The following is a 26,191-nucleotide window of genomic DNA, read 5'->3' on the forward strand; positions in this document are numbered from 1 at the left end:
CAGTTTTTTTTTCCTGCTTCTTTCTAAAATTACAGCATTCTCTAGGTCTTTTGTCTGTCACTTAGAAGCCTATCCGCTTCCCCCACCAAATATTATTTAAATCTCTTCTGATCTGTCCAGACAACTTCCTTCCCAGAACGTGATTGCCCCACCTAGTCAGTTGCATCCCACATGACATCAGCATGTTTGACCTCTCAAAGAGATGTCTAAGATCACAGAACCCAAAACCCTAAGCATGGCATCATCCATGCAGACAGGTATTCAACTGTTCTTCTTCCTTCTCTCTCAGTCTCAGTCTCCAATCAGGAGGACTGAAAACAATGCTAGTTGTGCTTCTAATCTCTTCAATGTAATTCTAAGTAAAACATCTTTTAATGTTTTATTGTTTTCTTCTCAAGGTCTCCTGTGGTCCCACTTGAATGAGTAGACAAAAATAGTAGTCAGCTGGCTTTACCCAGGTGACTTCTCTTGATGTCTGAAAAACAGGCCCCAAGCAGACAGTAAACCTCTGGGGAGATTATCTGGATGGCAAACTGGGAACTCACTACCCGTCAGCAGACAGTTTGCTTTAAAGGTTCATTGGAGTGAGAGTGGGAAGTGGAACTTCCGGATCCTGGAGTTCCTTTCAACAGAAGCTCAGGAAGACTGTGACTCCTAAGTCTTAGTTTCTACCTCATCTTGGTTTTTCCAACTGCTGGCCACCATATTTGTTTCAGTAGAAGTCTCCTGCTTACTTTCTCCAGATGAGAAGAAAGCTGTCTACTTTGCTCCCTCCCTGTGTGAGCTGTTGTGCTACACCCTGTTTTCCCACTGTATTCACTGAGGTCCTGGTTGATTGGACTACCTATGGCTTGTCTTTGTAGGTGTGGAGGTGTTATGTCAATGCTGATGGCTTACCCATATCTTCTTAGCTACATGCAGGAGGGCTAGTTGTTCATGGTAGTTCTCTTCTCATCCTGGCACTCCTTGATTGCAGGATCCTCCTCACCCACTGCAATCTTCTGCTTCACTGGAGAACACACCTGCACTGGAGCTGATCATTTCAAAGAAAGACTAAAACAAGAAATGGTTTGGATTGGAAGGGACTTTAAATTTCATCCACTCTAATCCCCATGCCATGGCAGGGATACCTTTTACGAGTCCAAGCTACACAAAGCCCCATCCAACTTGATCTTGAGCCCTTCCAGGCATGAGTCATCTACCACTTTTCTGGCTAGCCTGGTCCACTGTCTTACCTATCCCTAGAGGCAACTAAGAGCTACACGTATGTTATGTTGGCTGATATGATGTAGTAATGGGATTTGGTAAATGGGGTTAATGGCTGGATTTTATAATCTTAGAAGTCTTTTCAAATCTAGATGTTTCTGATTCAGTACACACACTGATGTCAAGACCATCTGCAAGCAGTGACACTCTTCCCATTGAACAGATGCATATTACTTTCAATGTTTACACCAAAATACAAAGAAAAATATTTTCAGAAGCCAACACTACTGTAGATACCTTTCAAGTTATAACACACATCTTTCACTGATAATGATAAGGATGTCCGTTTCCTGATTAGAAGAGTCTAAGAAGAAAAATCTACAGCAATAACAGAATTCTTAATCAGAAGATGAAGAAAATTAAGTTGTTTGAAGGAACGCATTTTTGTTGCTGACTCTTTTAATGAAGCATGTGTTATGTCTTGGCAGGTTTCATTTATGTGAAAATCCAGTGTGATTGAAATGCAGTGCTTTCTTCGATCCATTAACATCTTCCCTTAAAAAGAGTTGGACTGTAAATGCCATCAGTTCATGATTATAGTCCTCAGTGACATCAAATACAGTTTAAGAGTGAAACTCTGCTGGCAATATACATACAATAATGGGAAACTGATTTAATATCACCATTCACTTCTAACATCCAAAGATATTCCATACCATTAACAGATTGAAGGATAGATGCCGGATGACATTGAACTTTTTTGACAATTAAATTCTGTGGATCTGTGTTGCTGATTCTCATAGCAAAGGGTCGTTTTAATCATCCTGCGAGTTGTGGTGCATTAATCTGTATAATAGTTTGATAAATAGCATTTATTAATTCAGAAATATTTGGGTCAGGAAGGGCTGTTTCCTATTTTAACTGATATAATTGAGACCACATTGTAGAATTAATGGTGGAAGAAATAAGATATGCATTGACTGAAAAATGACATTTATTTCTGATAAAGAATGAAAGCCCTTGATATATCTCTTACAGTCATGCCAATACATATAGTACCTATTTGGTGGGCAAAAAAAAAAAAAAAAATTGCAGCCAGACAGTGCATTTGTATTTCACATTCCCTCATCCAGTTTGTTACCTAGAGAACTGTTTTTCCTCCTGTTTTAGAAAATATGAAATATATAGAGAGTCTGATAGTGATAGGACAAGGGGAAATGGCTTTGAACTATAAAAGGATAGATTGGGGTTACCTGTTAGGAAGAAATTTCTTTTTCAGAGATTGGTGATACACAGGAACAGGCTGCCCAGAGAGGCTGTGGATGCTCCATCTCTAGAGGTGTTCAAGGCCAGCCTCATTTAGAGACTGGCAACCCTTTCCACTGTGGAGGTGGGAGAGGATGTTTGCAAAACTTGGTGATCTTTATGGTTTCCTCCAACTATCCATTCTATAATTCTGTATTATGCTATTTCTGAAAACATTGGAAAGCAGAGGCCCAGTAAACAAATTAAGAGGAGTAACAGCAGCAACAAACCATAACCACAACTATCTGAGCAAGTAGTTCTCAATGGTTAACAGAAGATACTCATGCATTGTGTTTTCAGTACAGTCTCAGATACAAAAATAGTATCAGAAAAAAAAAAGTCAAATAGATTTTCCAAACAAAGTATATTCTAAATGCTTTGCTTAGATTACCTGAATAAACATCTTAACTGAATACACAGTTCTGGAATTTTAACTCAATTGTGTAGTTACCTACTCAAAAAAAGCTCTCCAGCCTTATTTCATATACCCAATTTTTTTTTTTCTCTTGAATCTCCATTCTTTAAATAAATTAAAAGAAGCAAGGAATCTTAAAAGACCATAAAATATAATGTATCTGAATATTATTTATCTAAAAATAGTAGCTAAGGTAGTTCTTTTTTTATAAACTAGGAATTCCCCGTTATTTCTCCTTCAACTAGATGCCATGCAAGTAAATGAAATTTAACAAAATATTATGTTTTGCACTATGTATTACAGCGCAGGATTGCTTTAGATTTGTAAGCAATAAAATTTAAGTAAATGCCTGCATGTTAAGTCTTAAATCAATTTAACAATTTCTGTGAAGTCTTGATATAAAAAACCACAGGGGATGTATGTGCAAATAATGATACTTGGCAGCAACCTCATCTATATATGAAATATGAATGAGGCCAGAAGTTCACCTAAGGTCTATTCAGTCATGTGTAATTGATGTCACAGATGAATTTTTTACCTACACTTACCTAAGTTTAGCTGGACATAAGTAATGAATAAGAATTTTGAGGGTTTTTTTGTTAATTTGCCAGTTAAACAGATTTTGGTTTACTCAAGCCAATTAAGTTCTGTCAGTCATAGCCAAAACTTACTTTCTAATTACTTCAAACACCGCAACAGAGTATTTCACCATTCTTAGTTGCTAAATATATGCATTTTATATTATTAATTCAAATGCAAGACACATTTAAGATAAGACATCCTCCTTCCCCTTATAATTTAATGTACTTTTGATTTTAGTACTCCTTATGTTATTCTTTTTTATGAGTAATTTAAAGCTCATACCATAAATGTGGTGTGACATTTGATATGTGGAAACACAGATAATTTATTTGAGGTAGACACACAAGTATCTTTAAATTCTAATGGACACCGTAACAGAAAATTGAAATATGGGTTGTGATCTTAAGGTATGACTGAAGCTATGTACATTTCCTCCTACATATAGTTTGCATAATCAATGAATATACAGATGTTATAATTGTGAAATAAACAAGAGAGTTTGGATAAGTGGGATATAATAACAAAAAAAAAACTAGATAAAGTACTTACCCTTATCCTGTACTCACTGTAAAACTCCAGAGAATGGATCTCCAGAAAGAGATCCTTCCCTGCTAGTAGTCAGTTATTAAATGGGTCTAGGAGAGGTGGAGCCAGGCTCCCCCCCCTTTCAGCAGCACAGGTGAATTGCCTTCACCTGTGCTCCCATGGCTGACTCATTGCTTGCCTCAGGTGATCAATCAGAGGCTCAGGCCGTGATTCAGCAGTTCCCATACATAGTTCCTGGCTTCAAGTTAGTACAAGGACTACTCTAAAAGTAATGTCTCCTCTTTTATTATGTTGGCCTACAAATCAGAGGTTGAACCTTCCCACTAGTATTCTGTTACACTTTGTTGCAATGCAGCATTAAGAAAAACTGAATTCTCTTATATTCATCAGTGCTTGCTGAACATATCTGGAGACTAAACTGTGGATGTGAGCACCTTGAGATGGCGAGTGATGCAATTCAGCTGTGATGACAACATTGTGAAGGATAAGCCACATTACAGACAGCTATAGATTTTTATAAGTGCATCATGAAAGTTTTTGTTCATCATCAGCAAAAAAAGTATAGGTAATTGTGATGACTACATTGAAAAAATAGTGTTTTATAGCTGAAAATTTGCTGTTTCAAACAGTGTTATTGTTGCTCTTTGTATCTGTTGTAGTTTCCATGGAAACAAGTCTGACATATTATGTGCATGGGGCCATATTATATCCATCCTAGGGTTTTGAAAGAGATGGCTGATGTGGTTGCCAGCTGCTCTCCATCATATCTGAAAAATCATGGCTGCCCGGTGAAGTCCCCAGTTACTGGAAAAAAGGAAACATTACTCCCATTTTTAAGAAAGGGAGAAAGGAAAACCTGGGGAACTACAGATTGGTGAGCCTCACCTCTGTGTTTGGGAAGATCATGGAATAGATCCTCCAAGAAGTTATGTTAAGGCACATATGAGGTAAAGAGATGATTTGAGACAGTCAGCATGGCTTCACCAGAGGGCAGATCATGCCTGATCAATCTGGTGGACTTCTATGATGGAGTGACAGCGTCGGTAGACAGGAGAAGGGCAGTGAATGTTGTCTACCTGAACTTCTGCAAGGCCTTTGACACAGTCCCTCACCACATCCTTCTCTTTAAATTGGAGAGTTGTGAATTTGAAGGATGGGCAGTTTGATAGATTACGAATTGGCTGGCTGTACGCAGCCAAAGGATTGTGATTAATGGTTCTCTGTCAGGGTGGAGGCTGGTCACAAGTGGTGTCCCTCAGTGGTTGGTCTTGGGGCCGGTGCTCTTCAGCATCTTCATCAGTGACATAGATGATGGCATTGAATGCACCCTCAACAGGTTTGCGGATTACACCAAGCTGAGCAGTGCAGTCAATACACTGGAAGGAAGGGAAGCTATCCAGAAGGGCCTGGACAGACTGGAGAAATGGGCCCATGAAAACCTAATGAGGTTCAATAAGACCAAGTGCAGGGTGCAGCAAATTGGATTGGGACAATCCCAGGTATTTATACAAACTGGGGGAAGATCTCCTTAAGAGCAGCCCTGTGGAGAAGGACTTGGGGATCCTGGTAGACAAGAAGCTGGATATGAGCCAGCAGTGTGTGCTTGCAGCTTGGAAGGCCAACTGTGTTCTGGGCTGCATCAAAAAAGGGGTGGCCAACAAGAAGAGGGAGGTGATTGTCCTCATCTACTTGGCTCTTGTGAGGCCCCATCTGGAGTACTTCGTCCAGGCCTGGGGCCCCTTATGCAGAAAGGATGCGGAGTTCTTGGAGCGGTTCCAGAGGAGGGCCATTAAGGTGATCAGAGGGCTGGAGTACCTCTCGTATGAGGAAAGGTTGAGGAAACTGGGATTGTTTAGCTTGGAGAAGAGAAGGCTCCAGGGAGACCTCACTGCGGCTTTCCAGTACTTGAAGGGAGCATATAAACAGAGAGGGGAACAACTGTTTATGAGGGTGGATAGTGATAGGACAAGGGGGAATGGTTTTAAAATGAGACAGGGGAGGTTTAGGTTAGATATTAGGAGGAAGATTTTTACACAGAGGGTAGTGACGCACTGGAACAGGTTGACAAAGGAGGTTGTGGATGCCCCCTTCCTGAAGGCATTCAGGGCCAGGCTGGATGGGGCTCTGGGCAGCCTGGTCTGGTGGCTGATGACCCTGCACGTAGCAGGGGGTTTGAAACTGGATGATCATTGTGGTCTATTTCAATTCAAGCCATTCTATGATTCTATATTCGGAGCAACCTATATATAAATATAACTTTATTGCTTTCTGAATATATACCCATCTGTTTCAGGAGACTTCAGTGTAGTTAGTGCTCAGCCTTCTTTCTAAAAGATGGCTTCATACAAATACATTTTTTTTAAGGGCTTTTCAGTACATTTTGATTGGTCTTTGCCTCATGTTGTGACCTTACTAACATTGCCTACAATGTAAGAAGCTAGCAAGAGATATGAAAGACTCATTCTGTAAAGCAACTGCATGGAATTCTTCTTAATATTATAATATTGCACTTTTCTTCTGCCCTCACTTTTATACCATGAAAACTTACTCTTAGTTGATCATAGAAATGTTTGAGTGAAGGAGAAAAAATGGACTGCTGACTGTAGTAATGTCATTAACATGATTTCTAATGTCAAATTTTGGCAAGTCTTTTTGTTGTTCAGAGGATCAATTCCAGTGTATAAGTTTTTGAGTTGGAACAATGGAGTTGATACACTTAAATGAATGCAAAAACTCTGCAATAGAGAACAGGCTCAGTATTTAGAGCTGAGCTGGAAAGCAGTTAACTACACACTATTATCTACATACCCACTATTAGGCAAGTGTAGAGGAATTCCAGGGTCACAGCCTGGATCAATACATGAGCACGTAACTGCCTGGAGCTGGGAGGCGTGTGCAATTTGAGTCTGCGCGGGTGCCCCTTCCTCGCACCCTCTCCTGTTGTGACGAGAGTCTGAACAGGAGGAGACTGCATTCTTCAGTTCACCCCTTTTTCCTAACTGTTACTGGGAGGAGTGAGTTAATTTCTCTTTAACATCTTTTCCTATAGCACCTGTTTCTCCAATAAAGGCACTGTCATCGTCTTTGCTCTACAGCAAGTTAAGATATTTCACCTGCATTGTCATAAGTTCTTGTTGCCATATGGGTTCCGCCAAGGAAGCAGGCAAAAATGACTTCCAAGCTACTTTGCATCGTCTATCAGTAGTCCTGGTTAATCGAGGAGGTCTCAGACAACTGAGAACTTGCTAAAATGACACCCATTGACAAGAAGAATCAGAGGGAGAATCTGGACAGTTATAAGCCTGTCAACCTGACCTGAATACTGGGGAAGATCATGGGGCAGATTGTCTTGAGTTCAATCATATGGCATGGATAGGACAACCAGCGGATCCAACCCAGCCAACATGAGTTCCTGAAAATCAGGTTCTACTTGACCAACCTCATCTCCTTCTATGACCAAGTGACACAACTAACGGATAACTGTAAGGCTGGAAGCATATGTCTTACGAAGAGCAGCAAGGGCACTGGGACATTTTAGTCTGTAGAAGAGGGTGCTCAGGAGAGACTTTATTGCTCTCTACAACTGCCTGAAAGGAGGTTGTGGAGAGGACAAGAGTTTCTTGAGTTGTGCAAGGGGAAGCTGAGGTTGAATATTAGGAGAAATTTCTTATCAGAAATAGTAGTAAAGGATTGGAAATGTCTGCTCAGGAGTCGCCAACCCTGGAGATTTTCAAGAAAATTATAAATGTGGCTCTGAGGGACATGGTTTAGTAGGCATGGTGGTGATGGGTTGATTCTTGGACTAGATGGGCTTGGAAGTCTTTTCTAGCCTTAATGATTCTGTGAATCTACGAGTCTAACTTTGGATCTGAGCAGTAGAGATCGTTTTCATGTCTATCTATATGTCACGTTTGAAACATGCACTCCAATGAGGAGTATTAATTTGCAGATTATTTTATCTACATCGTATTTTTAATATGATAGCTGCAAAACACAAATCTCAGGAAGGGAAGGAAGAAGCTAGCTAACCAGGAACATAGGACATAAGAGCTAATAGAGATCTTCCATGACTTAGAATGTGCCTTAAATAAGTGGAAATAGTGGAAATTTCATTTTAATCTCCTTTGTATTTATCTCTGCCTATCTCTGGACATTTGTCTCCTCCTCCTAACAAGAAAATATATATGATTGTATTAGGATTGAAAAGCCTCAAAGAACTGTAAGACCTTGGAAAAATCTATTATTACAAGATGAGACTACTGGACATTGAATAAGTTTCATAAGTGAAAAACGGGTGGAACAGTTTAGCGGACTTAGAAGTCATCCCCTATCATCCAGGAAAAGTTCAGGCTTCTCATAATCAAATTGGATTAATATTTGTTGAATGCCCTTATATCTGAAGTGATAAAAGGTATTGAATAAGCATTTGTTTGATTTAATAAGTAACTCATCAGTGGATTATAACAGTTGAGGTTCTGTTCCATCATTAATTAGTATCTGTTTTACAGATTTGAGCCTAGTATTTAATATTATTGCTAGTGCAGTAATGTGCATTCTAAATTTGTTAATAAGTAGAAATATTCAAGATGACAAAGAAAAGTGACATTTGGAAAACCAAAATATGCAGTTAAAATCTGAAGTGTAGTTTGTAGATACTTTTTTCTAGCTAAGCAGCAGAAAAGAGATCTTAGGATTCATGGGTCCTGCTATTTATTCTTATCACTAAACCACTGTATATTGAACATATCATGAAGCACATGATTTCTGATTCTTTTGAACAAAAAAATGGCAGTCAGTTTCAGGTTTGAGATAGAAGACTTTTTTATGAATCCCTTCCCACATGTTTCTGCAGCACGGTTGCTATTGAAAAGCTGACATTTTGTAGAATTCAGTATTTCTAAAGTGTTCAGTGATCTTAAGAACTATGAGAGAAATGAGAGAAAAATAAATATTAGTAAATAAAAAGTCAACATGTTTATTTATGGTATACTATTACAAGTGCTAGTATACTGAATAATCTGTATTTCAGAGTTATCAGAAAAAGTTTAAATAGATAGTATAAATTAATTCCAATGATTGGGATATTTTAAGCTTTGGATTTTTTATTAGCAGCTTTTAGATAATCACATCATATGACAGTTTTATTGTATCATACAGAAAATAAGAAAGTACATTTTAAATTTATATGGATGACAAAAACATTATTCATTGACTAACTTCATGTATGTATATGTGAAAAGAAGGTATGCATATATCTGTCTTCAGAAAAAAAAAAGCACATATTATTCTATTACACTTATATTTTTATTTATTTATATATTTACCTTGAATAAAAAAATATCAGACACTGAAAAATAATTTAATTGTCCTGTGTTTGTAGTACAGGTAATATATTTGCTAAATAGTATTTTAACAAGCAAAATTTTGCAATTTCAGAACCACTTAGTGGTGCTGACATGACCTGATGTAATGTAGATTAACTGCTCTTTTGTAGTTGCATTAAATATATTAGGTGCATTAAATTTTCTCATTACATTGATAATAAGTTACCTTACATGCATCTTTCTTTTAATGCTTTTTCTCTCTTTTTTTTTTCCCTTTCCTTTTTTGTAAAGCTGCTTAAGGAGATAGCTAGGAAACGCAGAAGCATTCGTTTTGGGAGGGAAGCTGAATTAAAGCCGTATATTGCAGCTCATTTTGAAGTTCTTCCTACGGAGTTCACACTGGGGGATAAGAAGCATTATGGTGGCTTTGAGAATAAACAACTGCAAACTGGTCAAGAATATGTCTTCTTTGTGTTGGCTGTAATGGAGCACTCAGAATCTGTAAGTTAATAACTAATTTCAGTTCCGAAATTACTTTCCCCAATCAGTAACACATTTCTTCAGTGCTTACTTGAGTTTTTAAGGTGTATGTCTAAAGTTGATGTTTATGTGATGATTTCCATTTAAGTCTTTGAATTTGATTATGTTGTATGCACCTTGGTGTGTTACTTCAGTGTGTAACCGAAAGCTAAGGATCACCTTTTATTAGCTGTGCTTTAATTCTTTTCAAATTAAATGTTCTGCTGTTTGAGTTCACTGGCACTGGTTCTGAGGCATGAACTTTAAAGCTGTATCTTTTTCAGTGTCTTTGAGAAAGAGTTCCTTAGCTGACCTAGGACTACAATCACATAATGTTATTGGATATGTAGGATTCTTTGAAAGATAAGTTGAACTGGAGATATGCACAACTACTGTTTTTAATTACAGTAATTTCCTAACAGCTTTATCAGTCAATTGCTAGAAAGTAAGAAAATAATTCAAGGAAAGATTCTGAGGAGAGCTGAATAATGAGCTGTCACCTCTCTCCATGTAATTTGTTTTGTACTTATTTCCATTTATGCTTGAGTTAATAGGTGTGTGATATATGGGAAAATAAAGAGAGAGACAGTGAGAGGGAGAGAGAGGGGAGAGGAGAAGGGAGAGAAAATGAGGAAGAGAAAGCAAGGAAAAAAAGTACATGAAGAGAGCAGAAGGAGACAAAGAAAAACAGAACTGTTTCAATGATCAGTAAGATTTTAGTGTACACTGTGTAACATGGTCTCTTTCTAATTGGTTCCTATATCTGACGTACATTTTCTGGCTCAGTCACTTGAACTACCATGCTAATAATCTGAATTCTAGTCAAATGCTTCCAGAGTGCAATCTTACAATTGCTATTTGATGTTGAGTTTACCAAATTGCACATTTAACATTATTTTTGACAGAGGTTGTTAGACAGAAAATTCTTATGATGCTGTATCAAGTAGGTTCTAAACAGAGTTACTATGCAGCTTTTTTCTATGAGGTTTAATGGCAACACAAAATCCAGTTTAAATATTGAAAAATTGTCAATAAATGCTCAAACCGCAGTCCCTCTGAAGCCTTTTTCTGCCTGCTCCAAATGTAGAGGCTAAATACAAAGTATTTCTTACTGTAGCAATATAGGATGTGGGGGTTTTTTTTGTTTGTTTTTATTTTCTTTTGTTGTTGTTGTTTTCTGGTTTTTTTGTTTGTTTGTTTGTTTGTTTGTTTGTTTTATGTTTTGAGAACACTGAGGCAGACTAAAGGTCTCAACCAGCTCAGCTTTGGAGGGAATAAAACATACAGATTCCCTAGTTTCTGGAAAGAGGTCATGGGCCTGTGATGTCTGGTGTCACGTTTGGCAAAAGACAATAAATGAACGTTGTTGTCCTGTTTACCAGCTAGCATAAGTGTCTCTGCTTTGCTGGTGTTAGCCATCTCTCACGTTGAACTCAGATGCTCTTTAGCTGTTGTAGCAGGAAACAAGGCCAAATGGAAGGTAAAATATATCTCTTTTCATAACCTTTCAGAATACTGTTGCAGAGTGTAATGTGAATGCTGTTACCTCATTTTTTAGCACACCATATGCAAAACACAAAATAAAGATGTAATAACAACACAGCAAGTTTGTGAACTGCGTAGCTTGAATAAAAATAGCAGCTTTTCATTGCATTACTACTTTGTGTATGTTTACTTTAGATCTGGGCTAGTATTTTAAATGAATGCCTTTATTGTTAAGAAGGATTTATTTATTTGTATAGACTATGTATGCAACCAGTCCATATTCTGATCCAGTTGTGTCCATGGATCTCGATCCCCAACCAATTACAGATGAGGAAGAAGGCCTGATCTGGGTTGTGGGACCAGTTCTTGCAGTGGTATTTATCATCTGTATTGTTATAGCGATACTTCTTTATAAAAGGTAAGTTTACCTTTTAGTTATCTTACCATGTGTGTAACTTTCTGCTCTGTTGATTATTTTATTGTAGTACTCCACACTACATTATTTGTACTACAATTGTAACTATCACTATGTCAAGATATAACTATATTTATTAATGGGTCCCGGAACACTGCAGATATTTTAGATTTCTGATTGAAAGTTTCCAATAGTTACAGCTATGTGAGAATATTTTTTTTCTGCCAATGACAACTTATTACCATTTCTGCATTTAAATTTTACTTCAGTTTTGCATGTTTGTAAAGAAAATGTGTTCTCGCATATAAATAAATACAGATTCACACATTTGACTTTTTAAAACATGATTTTAGAAATGTGATAGTAATCCATTAGGGGTTACATTCAGGATGATGTTAAGTATGATTTGCATCTCTACTCAAGTAATTTGAATTTTCACTTCTGACAGTTGACCATAATTTGGCAGTACATGTTATGAATTTGAATCTCTGAACTGAGATTAGAGAAACATCAATAGCTGTTTTCTACTAGAGCTACAGTCAGATCAAACTTCACTTCTTCCACTGTGCATAACAGAGGTGTAGTTTGCTGTTATCAAAGGACTTTCTGTGAGCTTAGAATTTACTACATGAAAACTACACGATACCTTAATTTTATACTTAGCAATGTCTTACATTGTGAGTGCAAACAGATAAAGATAGTAAATGAAAAGGACAAAGTAGATTTTAATATTTATATATTGTTCCTAGCACATTTTTTAAAAATATTGATAGGGCAGAGTTTGGGAAATACTAAAAAGATGTCATAACCTTGTCTTTGATGGGTGGTGGGGTGCATGGGGGATAATTTCCATAGGTGCAGTAAGTCTCCTAAATCTAATGGCTATGACGACTGAAATGAATGGCTTCTTATAAATATTTAAATTCTGCTAACATGTATGGTTTTCCAATCTAAGCGTATCGTGTCAAATGCTCTGAATTTGCATATAGAGTGCTGGCTTCAGGTTTTCAAAGGGAAAATTCTCCTTCAAGCATTAAATAAATAAACAAATTAAAAGCAGTCCAGTGGCAAAAATTTCTTTTTTTATTAGAAGATCCTTTAGATTTTTATTAATGAAGACAGTCTAACCATGAGATATGAAATTCTGAAGTAAAATATAAGGAAAACATCGACATGCTAACAAATATGAATTGCTTCATTTAGCAGAAGGAATGGATAGAGTAAATAAGAACATAGATTTTTTTTTTTTTTTTTTTTTAAGTGTATCTAAAATCTACATCAGAGTTTTGCAGGGAGACTGGTTGAGTGGCATGCAATAATGTTTCAGTGCAGGAATAGCACTTCACAGTGGAGATTTAGCATTTGATCTAGAGAAGATAGCCTCATGAAAATAATTAAAGAATTTTTTTATTGAATTAATGACAAAATAGTCATAACATTTGAAGTTTTCATTAGATTAAACAAGAAATATTATATTTTTAATTACAGGTGAGTCTTTATAATGCTTCAGTATAACAAGACATATGAATCATTAAGCTGAAAACAATATTAAAGTAAATTAAACTGGTAGATTATTTTTTTTAAAATTCATATCAGATTCTTCGGATGTTAAAATACTTAGCAAGATATTTCTTATCAGGTTTATAAAAATCAACACATTTTAACTTTTTTTTTTTTTTTTTTTAAAGAAAAAAATTGTGGAAAGGGAGAATGACCAAAGTCCCATGTAATAAGTCTAAGGGATAGAAAGGAAAACAAAGGACAATAGGTCTAATCGATTAAATTGTCTGAAAAATATTTAAAGAGTAGTGTGAAGAAGATGATGTCTTTTGAAGTGCAAAGAGTTGTAACTAAAATAATAGTGAATTGTGTTTAATTCCCTTTGCCTGTAGAAGCCATTCTGAAAAGACTTGGAACTATTTTGTGATTTTCAATATTGTTTTCTCATTTTAATTTCAGTCAGAGAGTAATGCTGACTGAAAAAAATTAGAAGAAAAAGAATCATTTTTAGGGGGAAAGTCTTGCATTCATCTAAAGCAAATGGTATCTCACATAATGTGGATAATTTGCCTACTTACAGTGAAGCAAATTTTAGATGCCCAAAGACTAGGAGTGCATGAATGAAGTCTTCATTATTTATTTGTCAGCTTGTATAAAAGTTACTTCTGCATTTACACTTCCTCAAAGCTCAAAGAGAAGATATTGCTTAGAATAATTTTTGGATCATGTGTCACAATAAAGCCAAGCGTTCATGGCAACTTAATACTTTACAGCAATAGATGGAGAAAACACTGAAGAATATCTTTTGTTCTCATTGGATGTAGCTGCAATATAATATAGAACATGACAGCAGCTGATTCATGTTCTGTGTGCAGAAATGCTCACAGATTCACAAAACCATAGGGCCATACCCCTCAAGACAGTCCATGGCCACCCCTCAGCTACAGCATTTTTTGCAGAGGCTTTTCCGAGAGAGTTTCAGTATCTCAAAAGATGGAAATTCCTTAAACTCTGTGAGTAACCTGTTCTATTGTTTGACTAATCTCTCAGTAAAAGAAAAGCTTTTTATCAAGTTGTCATCTAATTTCCCGTCTTTCTGGAGTTGATATATCTGCAAATTGAACTGGCTTGACCAGAGAAAAGCTGAATATTCTCTGGCATTGTAAGAATGGTACAATTAGGTGAGAAAATTATTTGAGGGTATGTCTTTAATCTGTTAGCCTTAAATCTAAGCAATCAGATTTAAGAATCTATGTAAATTAACTAATAGTTTTCCTTTTGGTCATATTGTTGCCATCAAAAAAATATGTTTTTTTGCTCGTTCAAACATGGAGTAAAAATACAAAATAATAAGGTTTATACACAAAATCTCAAACAAAAGAGAATGCTTAATTGATGTAGATGTAGAGATGATGTAGACTAAGATGTCTAGAAGCACTACATGCCTGTTACAAGGACTGTTATTTGAGATGAAGTATCCCAAGCTCATTTTGTTAAAGCACTCCACTGCTGCACCACATAGCAGAATAGCAAACATACAGTAAATCCTTCCACTTCACTTCTGAACATGTGACTCCAGTTTCTTCAAATCTGAAAAAGAGTGTAATGCTTCATGGGATAAATGCTTATGATTACCTTCCTTTTCAAGGTATCATTAAAATATTTTCTTGTTACTTTATTAGTTGTGTTTGTGAAGTAGTTTTAAAGATTTTGTTTTCCTCTTTTTTTTTTTTTTTTACTCTAGTATGAGACAATCTTATATATTTAACCTTGTTTGTTCCTTTCTTTTTTCTCCTTCTTCTTCCTTCTACTCCTTCTTTTTCTCCCATATCCTCCACCAACCTGTTTTCTCCTCTCCCTCCTCCCTCCTCTCATCTCTCTATTCGCTTTAAGAGGAAAGAATGATGTGTTAGGGACATCACATTACCTATATAATATTATGTGTTATAGTTTGAATTAAGCATCCATTCTCCAGTATTTCAAAATTCAGTGTGGAATTACTTTGCAAACAATGTCTAAAATATGTATTTTTTTTTTTCAACAAAAGATTCTCTTTTGATTTCACCTGCATCTTCCATTTATTCTTTGATTCCCAAACAGTCATTTCATTATTTGAGTTATTTATGTGAACTTTACTGTGTGTCAAAATTTCTTGTACTTCCTGTTGCCATGTTTAAGATGTTTGCTGATGATAAACCAACATTTAGCCTTTTCTCTCCTCTTTGCTGCATTGAAATGGAGTAGTAAACCTGACAGGTGAGAACTGAACAGTAATTACCCTTCAGTTAGCCTGTAAATGGGGTAGCTGAAAAGAGAGAGAAAGGGAAAAAAAAGTTATGATAATAATGATGTAAAACAGAGCGTCTGTCAGTCTTAATGAATATTGACAGTAGTGTATTAATATGAAGGCAGTTGCAAGATCTTTTACATTTTTACAACACTTAGTATATTTGCTAATGCTCTGTTTTGTTTTTTTTTTCTTTTTTGTCTATGTCTGGTGTATTTTAAAGAAATAGCACAGTTGCATAATGTACACATGCTTTTATGTGTGTTTTCATTAAATTAAAACAGTGCTTTTATATGTAACAGCAGCTGCTGAATGAATGTGTTATTGTGGTTGAAGTGTGAGTTGTGCTAAAGAACTCCTATAAAGAAATAGTACTCCTTATACATAGATTAGGTGCTGATATGCCTATACCAGTGAAAATGCTGAAAGTGCTGTGAGAGAATTTGTCCTTTGATTGGACCTTTTGCCAACTGAAACAATTATTATCTCTTTGTATAATCTGATAAAATACAAAAGATAGAAGGGTCCTAAGTGTGCGGCTGTTGAAAATACTCATGTATTTGATCAGAAAAAATTCTAGTGCTTCTCATACGTGAATGAGAAATTGTGCTGCCTAGAACTCACTTGCAAATAGAAGGTTGTCTCTGGAGAGTTCACTGATCTGTACACTTCAGAAGTAGGAAATAAAGGTAAAAATACTCCTTAAAAATGGAAAACAGTCTTTCTTCATCTTTATTCAAAAAGAAAAAAAAAAAGAAAGAGAACACTAGAATATTGTGCTGCTTTATGATAGTCAGGATGAGAAGTAAAAAAAAAAAAAAAAAAAAAAAAAGAAATTTTGAATGATCATCCTCTTTTTTTTTTTTTTTTTTTTTAGGAAATCAGATTTAAAACTGTATTTTTTTATTTAAGAAGTTAATACAAGTGTTAAGGTTTTATATTTTCTTAGCAAGAAAACTTTTTTTTCATAAAGTTATACAACTTTCAAACAATAGATGGCAAGAGTTTCTTCAGTAATATTGCTATTTGGTTGTTTACAGTCTTCTTGTTGGAAGAAATCTTGTTGAATCCACTTTTCCCAGGATGGCAATGGGTGTTCATTATTTCAAGAACAGGGATAAATCAATCAGAGCATTTTTAAGAGTGGAGCCCAGCAGAATAATAACAGATTTAGCATTGCCACATTTTGAATGAGTCGGAAAACAGAAAGCAAAAATGTAGAGCAGTGATGCATTAGACCAAATGCTGGAAACCTAGAATAGATTTGGCTATAGAAAACCTTAGAATCATCTAAGTTCTGTTTTCAGAAAAGCAGTTATTTGCTGCTATTTCTATATTCATCTTCTATTTCATGACGAATTCCAGCCAATTTGCTTTTTCATTCAGAAATTTAGAGGATTAGGGAAGAGGGATTGCACTAGAAATTCACCATTAAATTTCCAGATTCCTGAGTGAAAATGCGAACAATTAGATATTCTTTAAGAAAATCAGTTCTCTATATTTTGCAGCAAAAATAATATCCTCAAGTGACAGGAGTCCATTTTACCTAAACAATCAGATTGAGAACAGCTATGGATGCTACTTCTCTCTAGATAAACGGAAGCATAGATGTTTCTTTTTTTCTTTTTTTCCCAGATTGTTTTAGAAAGATTGACAAGAATACTAAAATTTCATTGAAAATCCTAACTTGATCAGAAACATTCAGGTAGAATCTCAACCTTGAATAAGTATGTGTGATCACATACATGAGGTCAAATGCAGCTCAATAGAACAGATTCTTACTTCCTAGAACATGAAAGGACCAGGTGTCTTCTGTATTTATTCATATGTCATTTTGAAAGTGCCAGAAAAATGCAGATTATTTTATAGGCAGTACAGAGATGAAGTATTCAATGATAGTAAATTTTTAATTATATGCTGAAGACGAAGTAACTTTTTAATAAAGGTGCAACAAATTAGGTTTTAAAATAGATGCTGTATGAAATCTTTTACTTTTAGTGATATGTCTCATAATAGAGAATTATTCTGGTGCCCTGGATGATAATCTAGAGAATAGATTTAGGGCAGAGTAGCCCAGACATTTCCCTTTACTATTTCTATATTTAAATTTGTTTTGCCATTGCAAATTGTAGTTGCCCTGCCCGCTGTGCAAAATTATTTTATCTTTGCATGGATCAAAAACTTTCAGAATGCATCTCATGTTTTATAATTTAATGATTAAAGACTCAGACACTTGTATTTGTCTACTTAACACCTCATTCTTACATACATTTTTCATCTTCTCCATGCAGGAAGAGGGCTGAAACTGATTCTAGAAAAAGCAGCATACCCAACAGCAAGGAAGTCCCTTCTCACCATCCTACAGACCCTGTGGAGCTGCGACGCCTTAATTTTCAAACTCCAGGTGAGAGGTAGTAATATGTTACTGAGAGCTCTGTGTTCACAGACTCTGATTAGTTACACTATTACAAAACCAAATGGTTGTTTAAAATGTGTGTACTTTGACTGCTTATAAGTTTTCTTCCTATGTATTTCTCTAATAGGTTTGGAGATTGTTCTTTAATTTCTATATTTAAAGAAAAAGCCTAAATTATACAGTTACTGTTCTGTAGAAAAGATTCACAGGTCATGTATGTTGTGTGGATGTACTGAAATTACAAGGTAAATGTAAGAGCATTAGAAAATTATTAGTAAATTCACATCTATTTGTTTATTAATCATGTGGTTTTATATCATTGTTTGTATATATGTTGGGTTTTTGTTTTGTTTTGTTTTTTTTTGTAAATAAGCTTCCCTCTTATCTGTTGCATTATCAAGTAATCCATCAATATCCCTTAAGTTTTTTTGTACACTGTAAATATAAAATACGGATAAGACAGATTATCTATAGAAATGGTCCTTTCTTTTAAAATCAAGCTATGTTAGGATGAATCAAAAAGTGAAATAACATGACAGTGATTCTGAAAAGTAACACACTCAAATATTTTATTAGTCAGTTATACTTACATTTATTAAGCATTGTTTTTCTAAATACTTTTTGGTTTAGTAGTCAAGAAACACAAGAGAAATCCTTAAAAAGGTATTTAATTTTTATTAATGTTTTATGAATAGATATTTTGTTTTCAAAATTACCATAATTTTGATCATGTTGTATTCCAGCAGATTTCTATTAGCAATATGGTTGCACGCAGTTCTGATCTGTTGCTAATTATTTACAGAATTTTCCTGATGAATTATGTTTGTCAGAACAGTGGAACTGGGACTAAAGACCCAACATCCACTGCACAATTGTAAGGCAGAGGTAGAAAACTAAGTATTCTGAGGCTTGCCTTAGATTTTCCTTAATTTGTTCCAATACGGTAAATGTACGTGAATGCTCTTTAGCAGCAGAGGCACCTCACAGATCGAAAAAGAAATGGAGAGAGGTATACTTTTCCTTGCAGCACTCTAGTTTATTTGGGAAGCTAGCAGTTTTCTGTGAAGCAGAACAATTGCAGTGCATTTCTGATAGGAGACCTTTCTTTGCTCTAAATCATTTTTCACAAAATGGAGGATTCAAATACCAGAAAAAAAAAAAAGAAAAAAGAAAAAAAGTATGTAACATAGAAATCAAATTATATTTTTTTCCTAAGAAACATAGACAGAGATCAAGCCATTATGATATTCTGCATGCAACCAAATAACAGGATCCTATCTCATGAGATTTATCTTGCTGTGTAACACTTCATAATTATCTTGTTCTTGATATGAGATTGTAGCTGCAGTGAAGTCAATCCACAGTTCCTATGCTAGCAGAAACAGACTTTCACTTAATTTGCACTAGGATACAATTCTATTTAAATCTTCCTGAATTTAACTTACAGAAGTTATATATTTCTGGAATGTTTATTCAGCTCCACATACTAAGACTATGAAGTAACATGTAGGACAAATCTTTCCCAAGGCAAATGTGGACAAAATACAGAAAGGTATTAGAACACTAGGTTTGTAGTTTCTGCGTCAGGATTGATGATTTGACTATTACTATTGTTATTATTATCTATTTATTTAACTTTTGGAAGTATCCACATTTTTCTGGAAGCTTTTCAGGTGCACCAGTTGCTTGTAATACAGAAACCAAAAACAGAAACAGAAAAGTTTATGATGAATCCATGATGTGAAGAAATACGAGGGAAGAACATATAAATTATGTTATGTGTTGGTGCATTTAGATTGTCAGTTCTCATTGGGAGAAACACTCTCGGGGGGAGAGAATGAGACTTTTAAACAAGCTCTTTTTGAAAATCCTGGAAATCGTATTTTTGTTCAAAGAAGAGAAAATTAGATACGACTACCAAAATAATTCAAAAATTAATCCCTTGTTGTGTTAATTTGAAATTCTAACTTCTAGTTAGAAACACAAAATACTCTCATCACAATTAGTTATGCATGACTATTTGAAAGAAATTATCGGAAAGAAGTATTTTATCTTCAGTGATATCTTCACGGTGATTTTGGCAACACTTATGTTGTACTGGTAATAAAATTGTTACTTCAATATGAAGACATAATAAAAATACACATTATAAACTGCCAACACAGAAAATATCTTGCTTTCTTATCACTTTTTCTCACCCTGTCAATAAGAAATTACATTCCTCTCTGATCATTTACTTACCTAAGGTTTTTCCTATCTTACTTTGTCCATGAGGGGTAAAATTCATTTCTGGCTTTTCTACTCAGTAGGTGGAGCAACTCCACAGAAAACAAAACAAACAAACAAAAAAAAACAACCTGACATTTTGTCTTAACATTTGGAATAGCCCACAGTTCTACATCTGAGAACAAGATCCCATGTCCATATGTGTAATCTAAAAAAATGTATGTTTTTCAGATAAGTCCATATGCAATTGAGTAAGTCACAGCTGTGCCAAGTTTTCCTTGAATAAACACGAAAATAGTCAATCTCTCAGCTGCACAGGGGATTTCACTTATGAGTCTGTTATTCTTCTGTAACTACAGTAGCTGAGGGAAAGTCACATTCTTTCCATTCTACAAGTTTCCACAAAATATGGGATTAACATCATCATCCATGTGCAAAAATTTCAACTCTTTATGCCACGTGGGAGAGTAAAGATAGTTTCATCAGATTCCATCATTCAGTTTCATCAGGGTTCCATCAGATCAGGAAGAGCAGCTTTGTGCAGAGGAGAATAATTGATGTTAAATAGTTTGAGTGGGTTATGAGAGACCTAAGGCTTGGGGAAAGACTTCAATCTGCCAATCAGACAAAGAAATGAATTGATTAGTTCCTGAAAAATGGCTGTTTTTTCTTCTCATTTAAGTGCAATATGTGTCACGCTTGTAAGTAATTTGCTTAATTGGATGCCAATTAAACAATTATCTCATTATCTCTTATGAGCTAAATAAGATACTTTGAAATACAAGAAAAAATAAAATAAAATAATTGCAGCCCCAAATTGAAGATTCTGCTTTTTAATTTGGTAACTAAATGCTCATTAATCTCTTAGTCTTTGAATTCCATAGGAAAAAATTACAGGTAACAAAAATGGAAAAAGTGATGTCTGGTTTTAGTCACCTCTTCTAGGAAGAAAGTTCTTTCCCATGACTTTTTGTATACCATTTCTGTTTGTTGTGACAAGATGATAAACTGAAAAAAGAACTGATATTTTTTTCTCCATGGCAAAACCAAATGGATATAGCTTCCTCACAGTGAACTATCCAACATGCTTTTTATACATGTGTGAACTTGTGTCAAATGAAGGATTTAAGCACCTTAAGTGAGATTTACGTTCAGCATGCAAAAAAGAACCAACTTTTCTGACTTCTCAATTGTTTGCTATCTAACCTAAACGTAATAAAAATCTGCTTTAGCTGGAAGGTGGAGTTTAATTAGTAGTTTATTACTTTGGCTGCTCGCCAAAGTAATTTTTTTCTTCTTTGGGTATTAGACAGTGATCTTGCAATAGTCTAATGAGCCAAGCAATTTCCAGATCAGGGTCTGAGGACTTTTCAGACTATTTTTCACTGTAGAGAGCTTTTATAGCTTACTAAAAGTGGGATGTTCCACTTTGATACCCTAGGGAGTTTGGCAAGTCTAAGTCTGATACACAAGAAGAATTGCTTTTGTTACAGAATAGCTAAGACACCTTAGAATTATTCTGGAATAAAAGTGGCTTCATTTTGCAGTATTATATGCATGTGTGTAACTATTTTAAAACAGTTATTGCAGAGTAACATATTTCTCCAGAGGTTGCAAGTTTAGTTCTGTACGCAAGATCATTCTGAGTTAACAGAAAATTTAAAGTAATAGTGATTTGTCTAATATAAGAAAGGCATCCTGAATACATTTTCATGGATATCAAACTCCTACCAAAATCAGGGCCATCTTTCATCTTTTCAATTTCCTGTGTCCCAATTTTACATATGTTTTTATTTTTCTGATAATAGAAAGTATCAACCATTACTGATTCCTTCCTCTTTCTATAATGGGACAGCATTTTAATGTAGATTGGTATGTGGGCCTGCATCTTTGTAAATGAATAAAAATGAGTATGTAATAAATGAATATTTAAAATACAAAAGTGATAATTTGACTTAGGTCTTTAATATAATATATTTCATAAAGAAATATCTCTGAAAATAGTATATCCCATTTTCATTTCATCTGAATAGTGTTCTATACTCTAGCAGATGTTCACTATATTTCCTTTTTTAAATACTTTATTATTTATTGTGGGCATGTCAACATATATGTCCAGATTTACAAGTAAGTATGTTCCACAGATGTTTTTAAAAGCCCTTAGCATAAAACATTGACAATAACACAAAATCCTAATTTAATACCCTACTGTCAAGGCCGAAACGTCCATTTGTTTCAGTCAGGTAAAGAGTTGCACTGTGCAAATATAATGCCTGGATAAAGACTGCAAGTAAATTCTGACCTTACCTTCCCAGCTGTGGCTTAAAATTTTGGCACACATGGTACCGCATGTATCTTAGTTTTATGTTTACCACAGATTAATCAGAAGATATTTATAAACAGTAATTTAAACATACATTTTAATTCTTGTAGTGGGCTACTATACTAGGCTGTGTAAGATCAATTAAATAGTTTTCTACCAAGTCTGGAAATAAACGCTCATTACGAATACAGTTTCAACTGTATTTTGCATGTTTGTTTGTTTTCTTTTTCTCTTAATCTTTTTTTCAGTGTTTCTTTCTCCTAATTTCTTACTTTAAAGAAAGTCTTAAAGCATGAATTTGGCATGGTATTTCTTTTGATTTAATAGCATGTCACAAAACCTGTTGAAATTTAACTGTATTTTGTCTGAAATCCTTTGTGTTTTTTGTAGCACATGTTGATTTATGTGGAGCAGTGTCAGAAAATAAGTGTATTTTCTTATTTTTAGCCACAAAAATAAGTGTGTTTACCTGTGTTTTGGGTGGGGTTTTGAGTCAAGTTGAGTAGGAGCCTTGTGCTTCTACATGAGATCTTAACATGTTCATTCATAACATATTCTATTATGATGCTTGTTATGATTCACGGAGTGATTACATAACAAAAGATTTCTAGCAGTTCTTTTTAAGAAAATAACAACTTTTAGCATCTTGGTAGAGCATACTTCATATAGTATTTGAAACAAGTTCAAAACTGTTTAAATAAAGTAAATCCTGGAGAAAGGGTGTTTATATGTGGTCAAAATTATCAAATTTCAGAAGTGTTAAGTATTTTTGTTTTCTTACAAAGAAGTTTTACATCGAGTTTCAATTTGCACAAAATGTTTAATATGAGTTCTCCCTTTAGGAATATTAGCTGACATGTGAAGGAGCACATAAATAAGAACAGTTTAAAAGTACTGGATAATCAGCATCTTTAAAAAAAAAATAATAATCCTTCACGGAAAACTAATTATTGATATTTTGATGCTGGTGTTTTAGTCAGGTTCATCATGTATACAACAAGTCTCATCTCTTTGGTTTTATGTCCTTTATATTTACTATAGGGTAATTGGACCTCTAAACATCTTAGTTGAGTTTCCAAACTCTGTTTTGTGCATGTCTGAAGTGCCTGTATGTACAAGATTGATTGATTATGGTGATCTACTACTGTTACTAATTTGTTTCCCATTTCCAATTGGCTTTTACTTTTTGCAGCTTTGAGCAGTAATTCAGTCCCCTACGCCTCCCTGATTGGCTCTGTGTCCTCCCTCTCTAGCCAAACTACCACTCAGTCCTTATATGATAATAACTCTCTCCCACGATTCGCTCGAAAAGGTCTAAACATCTTTGTCTCTATTATTTTCTCTGTTCAAGCACTGTTTTAGATGTACATCAGTCCACCTCCATTTCTGGATCAATCTAGAGTTCTCTTGTGCCTTTTCACTGACATATTTTCCATAGGGGTGCTTGATCTGGATCAATGAGCTAACTGTTAGATATCTGTCACCCACACTCTTCTGAGAATAAGTGAAATTTCAAAGAAAATGGGAGACAACCTGAACTGATTCAAATGATTCATTATAGGCTGATTTGTTAACTGAAATTTCTAACAATTAGAGATGAATATTCTGTTTTTTTAGTTGACTGGCAAATTGTTTTTATGTCTACTTTAAACACTGTTTCAACATCCCATATGTGCTATGAAGGTAATACAAAAATATATGTTCATAGAGTCAGATAGGGTCAGTGTTGCTGGACATTATTAGTATTTTGCTTGAAATATCAAAGAAACAAAGAAAAGAAAAGAAAAGAAGAAGAAAGAAAGAAAGAGAGAGAGAGAAAGAAAAAAAAGCTTTGGTGTGACTGTGTTGTAATCACATGGTCATTTTCAGCTACATTATAGGAAATGCAAGTTAACTGTCTTAGGCATGTTCTTAAAATTCACGGTGACAAAGCAAATGACATTGTGCAACATGGCTTCCAGCTTGAGCCCCCTTGAGTCATCACTGTTTTCCTTTTGTAATTTCAAGAGATTCTGGGGTTCACTAGTCTATTTTTTCTAGCCAGCTCTTATTTTCCACAAGCATTTGAAAACTCACTTCAATTAAGCACGAGGGGAAGAATGAAACCAGTTGGATGAGGGTCATGGAGACACACACTGAAACAATGCTGTTCACAAATTTTTCCTGTCAGATCTTCAGCTGGCAGATTATGCTAGTTGGCCCCACATCTCTTCTGTCCTTCTTTTGCCTTGCAGTCCCTGTACTCCCTTCTTCACCCATATCTATCTCTGTTCCCCAGCTCTTAGTTTTATTTTTTACTTAGTATCTTCTTCAGTAGACAAAGATGTTTACACCTGAAGTAGATTGTAGGTACTTTTGGGGGTTGATAAATGGGGTTATAAATAAAGCGTATTTTAAGGTATTAGTGCAGTCAGTATGTGTGTCCAGCTAACCTGTACAACCCCTGCTTCTACAATCTGCTACTAGTGAAAACATTTTTGAAGTTCTGTCTGATGTCTGATTTTGTCTTCAGTGACCGTTGTCTAAAAGCAATGATGCATGCTATTCTAGTCATTTGTATTTGCATGTGAATGTCAGTAACCTCAAAATTTCATAAAATATTTTCAGTATTTTTAATTTAGTCAGAATGCATAGTCAGTTCTCTAGACCTTGATACATCATTATTAATCCTCAAGCTATCCATTTCATTTTACTTACATTAATTTTATAAGTTAGTTTTTATAAGTTAGTTTTCTGTTGGTTCTAGGTTTCTCTGTTTTGTACCATTTCCTTTGCAGGTTCAGGTGTCTGAGGTTACCTTGGTAACCTTCATCCTTCAAGTTCATTTTTCTTGATTATGCATAAGTCACTTTGCTTTCTGTCAAAATACTACTCTTTCCCCTTTAGGGCTCTTTCAGTGTCTGTTTCCCAGTTCATCTTCCCTCATCTAATTCAATGCAGTTTCCATTTCATATAGTGCAGGAGAAGAAGTTTGAAATGACGTTAAGAGTCATTACTCAAAGCAGAGATCGACATCAGATCTAACTGTTTCATTTTTCCATGCCTAGATAACCTCATTGACTCATGTCACAGTAAATTTTTTCCTTTACACTAGGAATGTTAGCTTTGGAAATATGCTTGGTGACTTCTTTTAATTTGGCTTCAGAGCTCATCTATCCAGAGCATGTTGTGCTTTGAGTAACCAAACTATTTGCCTGCTCCCCTCACTATGACATCTTTACTCTTTATACATTTCTAGCCATTATAATTACAACACTGTTTTATTTCTTCAGTGCTGTCATCACTGTAGTTTATTTTAAATTTGGTTCTTCTTTCTTTTCCAACAGGTATGGCAAGTCACCCCCCAATACCTATCTTGGAACTTGCAGATCATATTGAAAGATTGAAAGCAAATGACAATTTGAAGTTCTCACAGGAATATGAGGTAATTTATTTTTTGCTTCTCAAATTATCAAAAAATATCATGTTTTTTTGTTTGTTTGTTTGTTTGTTTGTTTTTTCCTCTAGGCTTATCCCTGATATGTAACCACCATGGTGATGCTATTTTTGTACGATAAAGCCATGGTAAAGTAAGCCTACTGTGTAAGATAACTACATCAGTGAGGTGGCTCCTTTGCTTCTAACAATCTTTTTGTAAAGATA

General features: G+C 35.0%; 1 protein-coding gene across 2 annotated transcripts in view; it reads left to right on the forward strand.

The window, feature by feature from the left end:
- PTPRD (protein tyrosine phosphatase receptor type D) overlaps positions 1-26,191 on the forward strand; it is a gene marked incomplete at both ends in the record, with an annotated part of 269,207 nt that overhangs the window by 171,229 nt on the left and 71,787 nt on the right. Inside the window, 6 exons of one of the 2 annotated variants that reach the window (XM_079548803.1) lie at positions 9,670-9,879; positions 11,640-11,800; positions 15,539-15,553; positions 17,876-17,988; positions 23,742-23,861; positions 25,876-25,973. In XM_079548803.1, coding sequence (XP_079404929.1) covers positions 9,670-9,879; positions 11,640-11,800; positions 15,539-15,553; positions 17,876-17,988; positions 23,742-23,861; positions 25,876-25,973 — 717 coding nt within the window. The remainder of the gene's footprint in view (positions 1-9,669; positions 9,880-11,639; positions 11,801-15,538; positions 15,554-17,875; positions 17,989-23,741; positions 23,862-25,875; positions 25,974-26,191) is intronic. The other variant, XM_079548804.1, reaches the window with a different exon arrangement.

Source organism: Tetrao urogallus (genome assembly GCF_951394365.1).
Source record: "Tetrao urogallus genome assembly, chromosome: Z".
In the NCBI taxonomy this organism is placed as follows: domain Eukaryota; kingdom Metazoa; phylum Chordata; class Aves; order Galliformes; family Phasianidae; genus Tetrao; species Tetrao urogallus.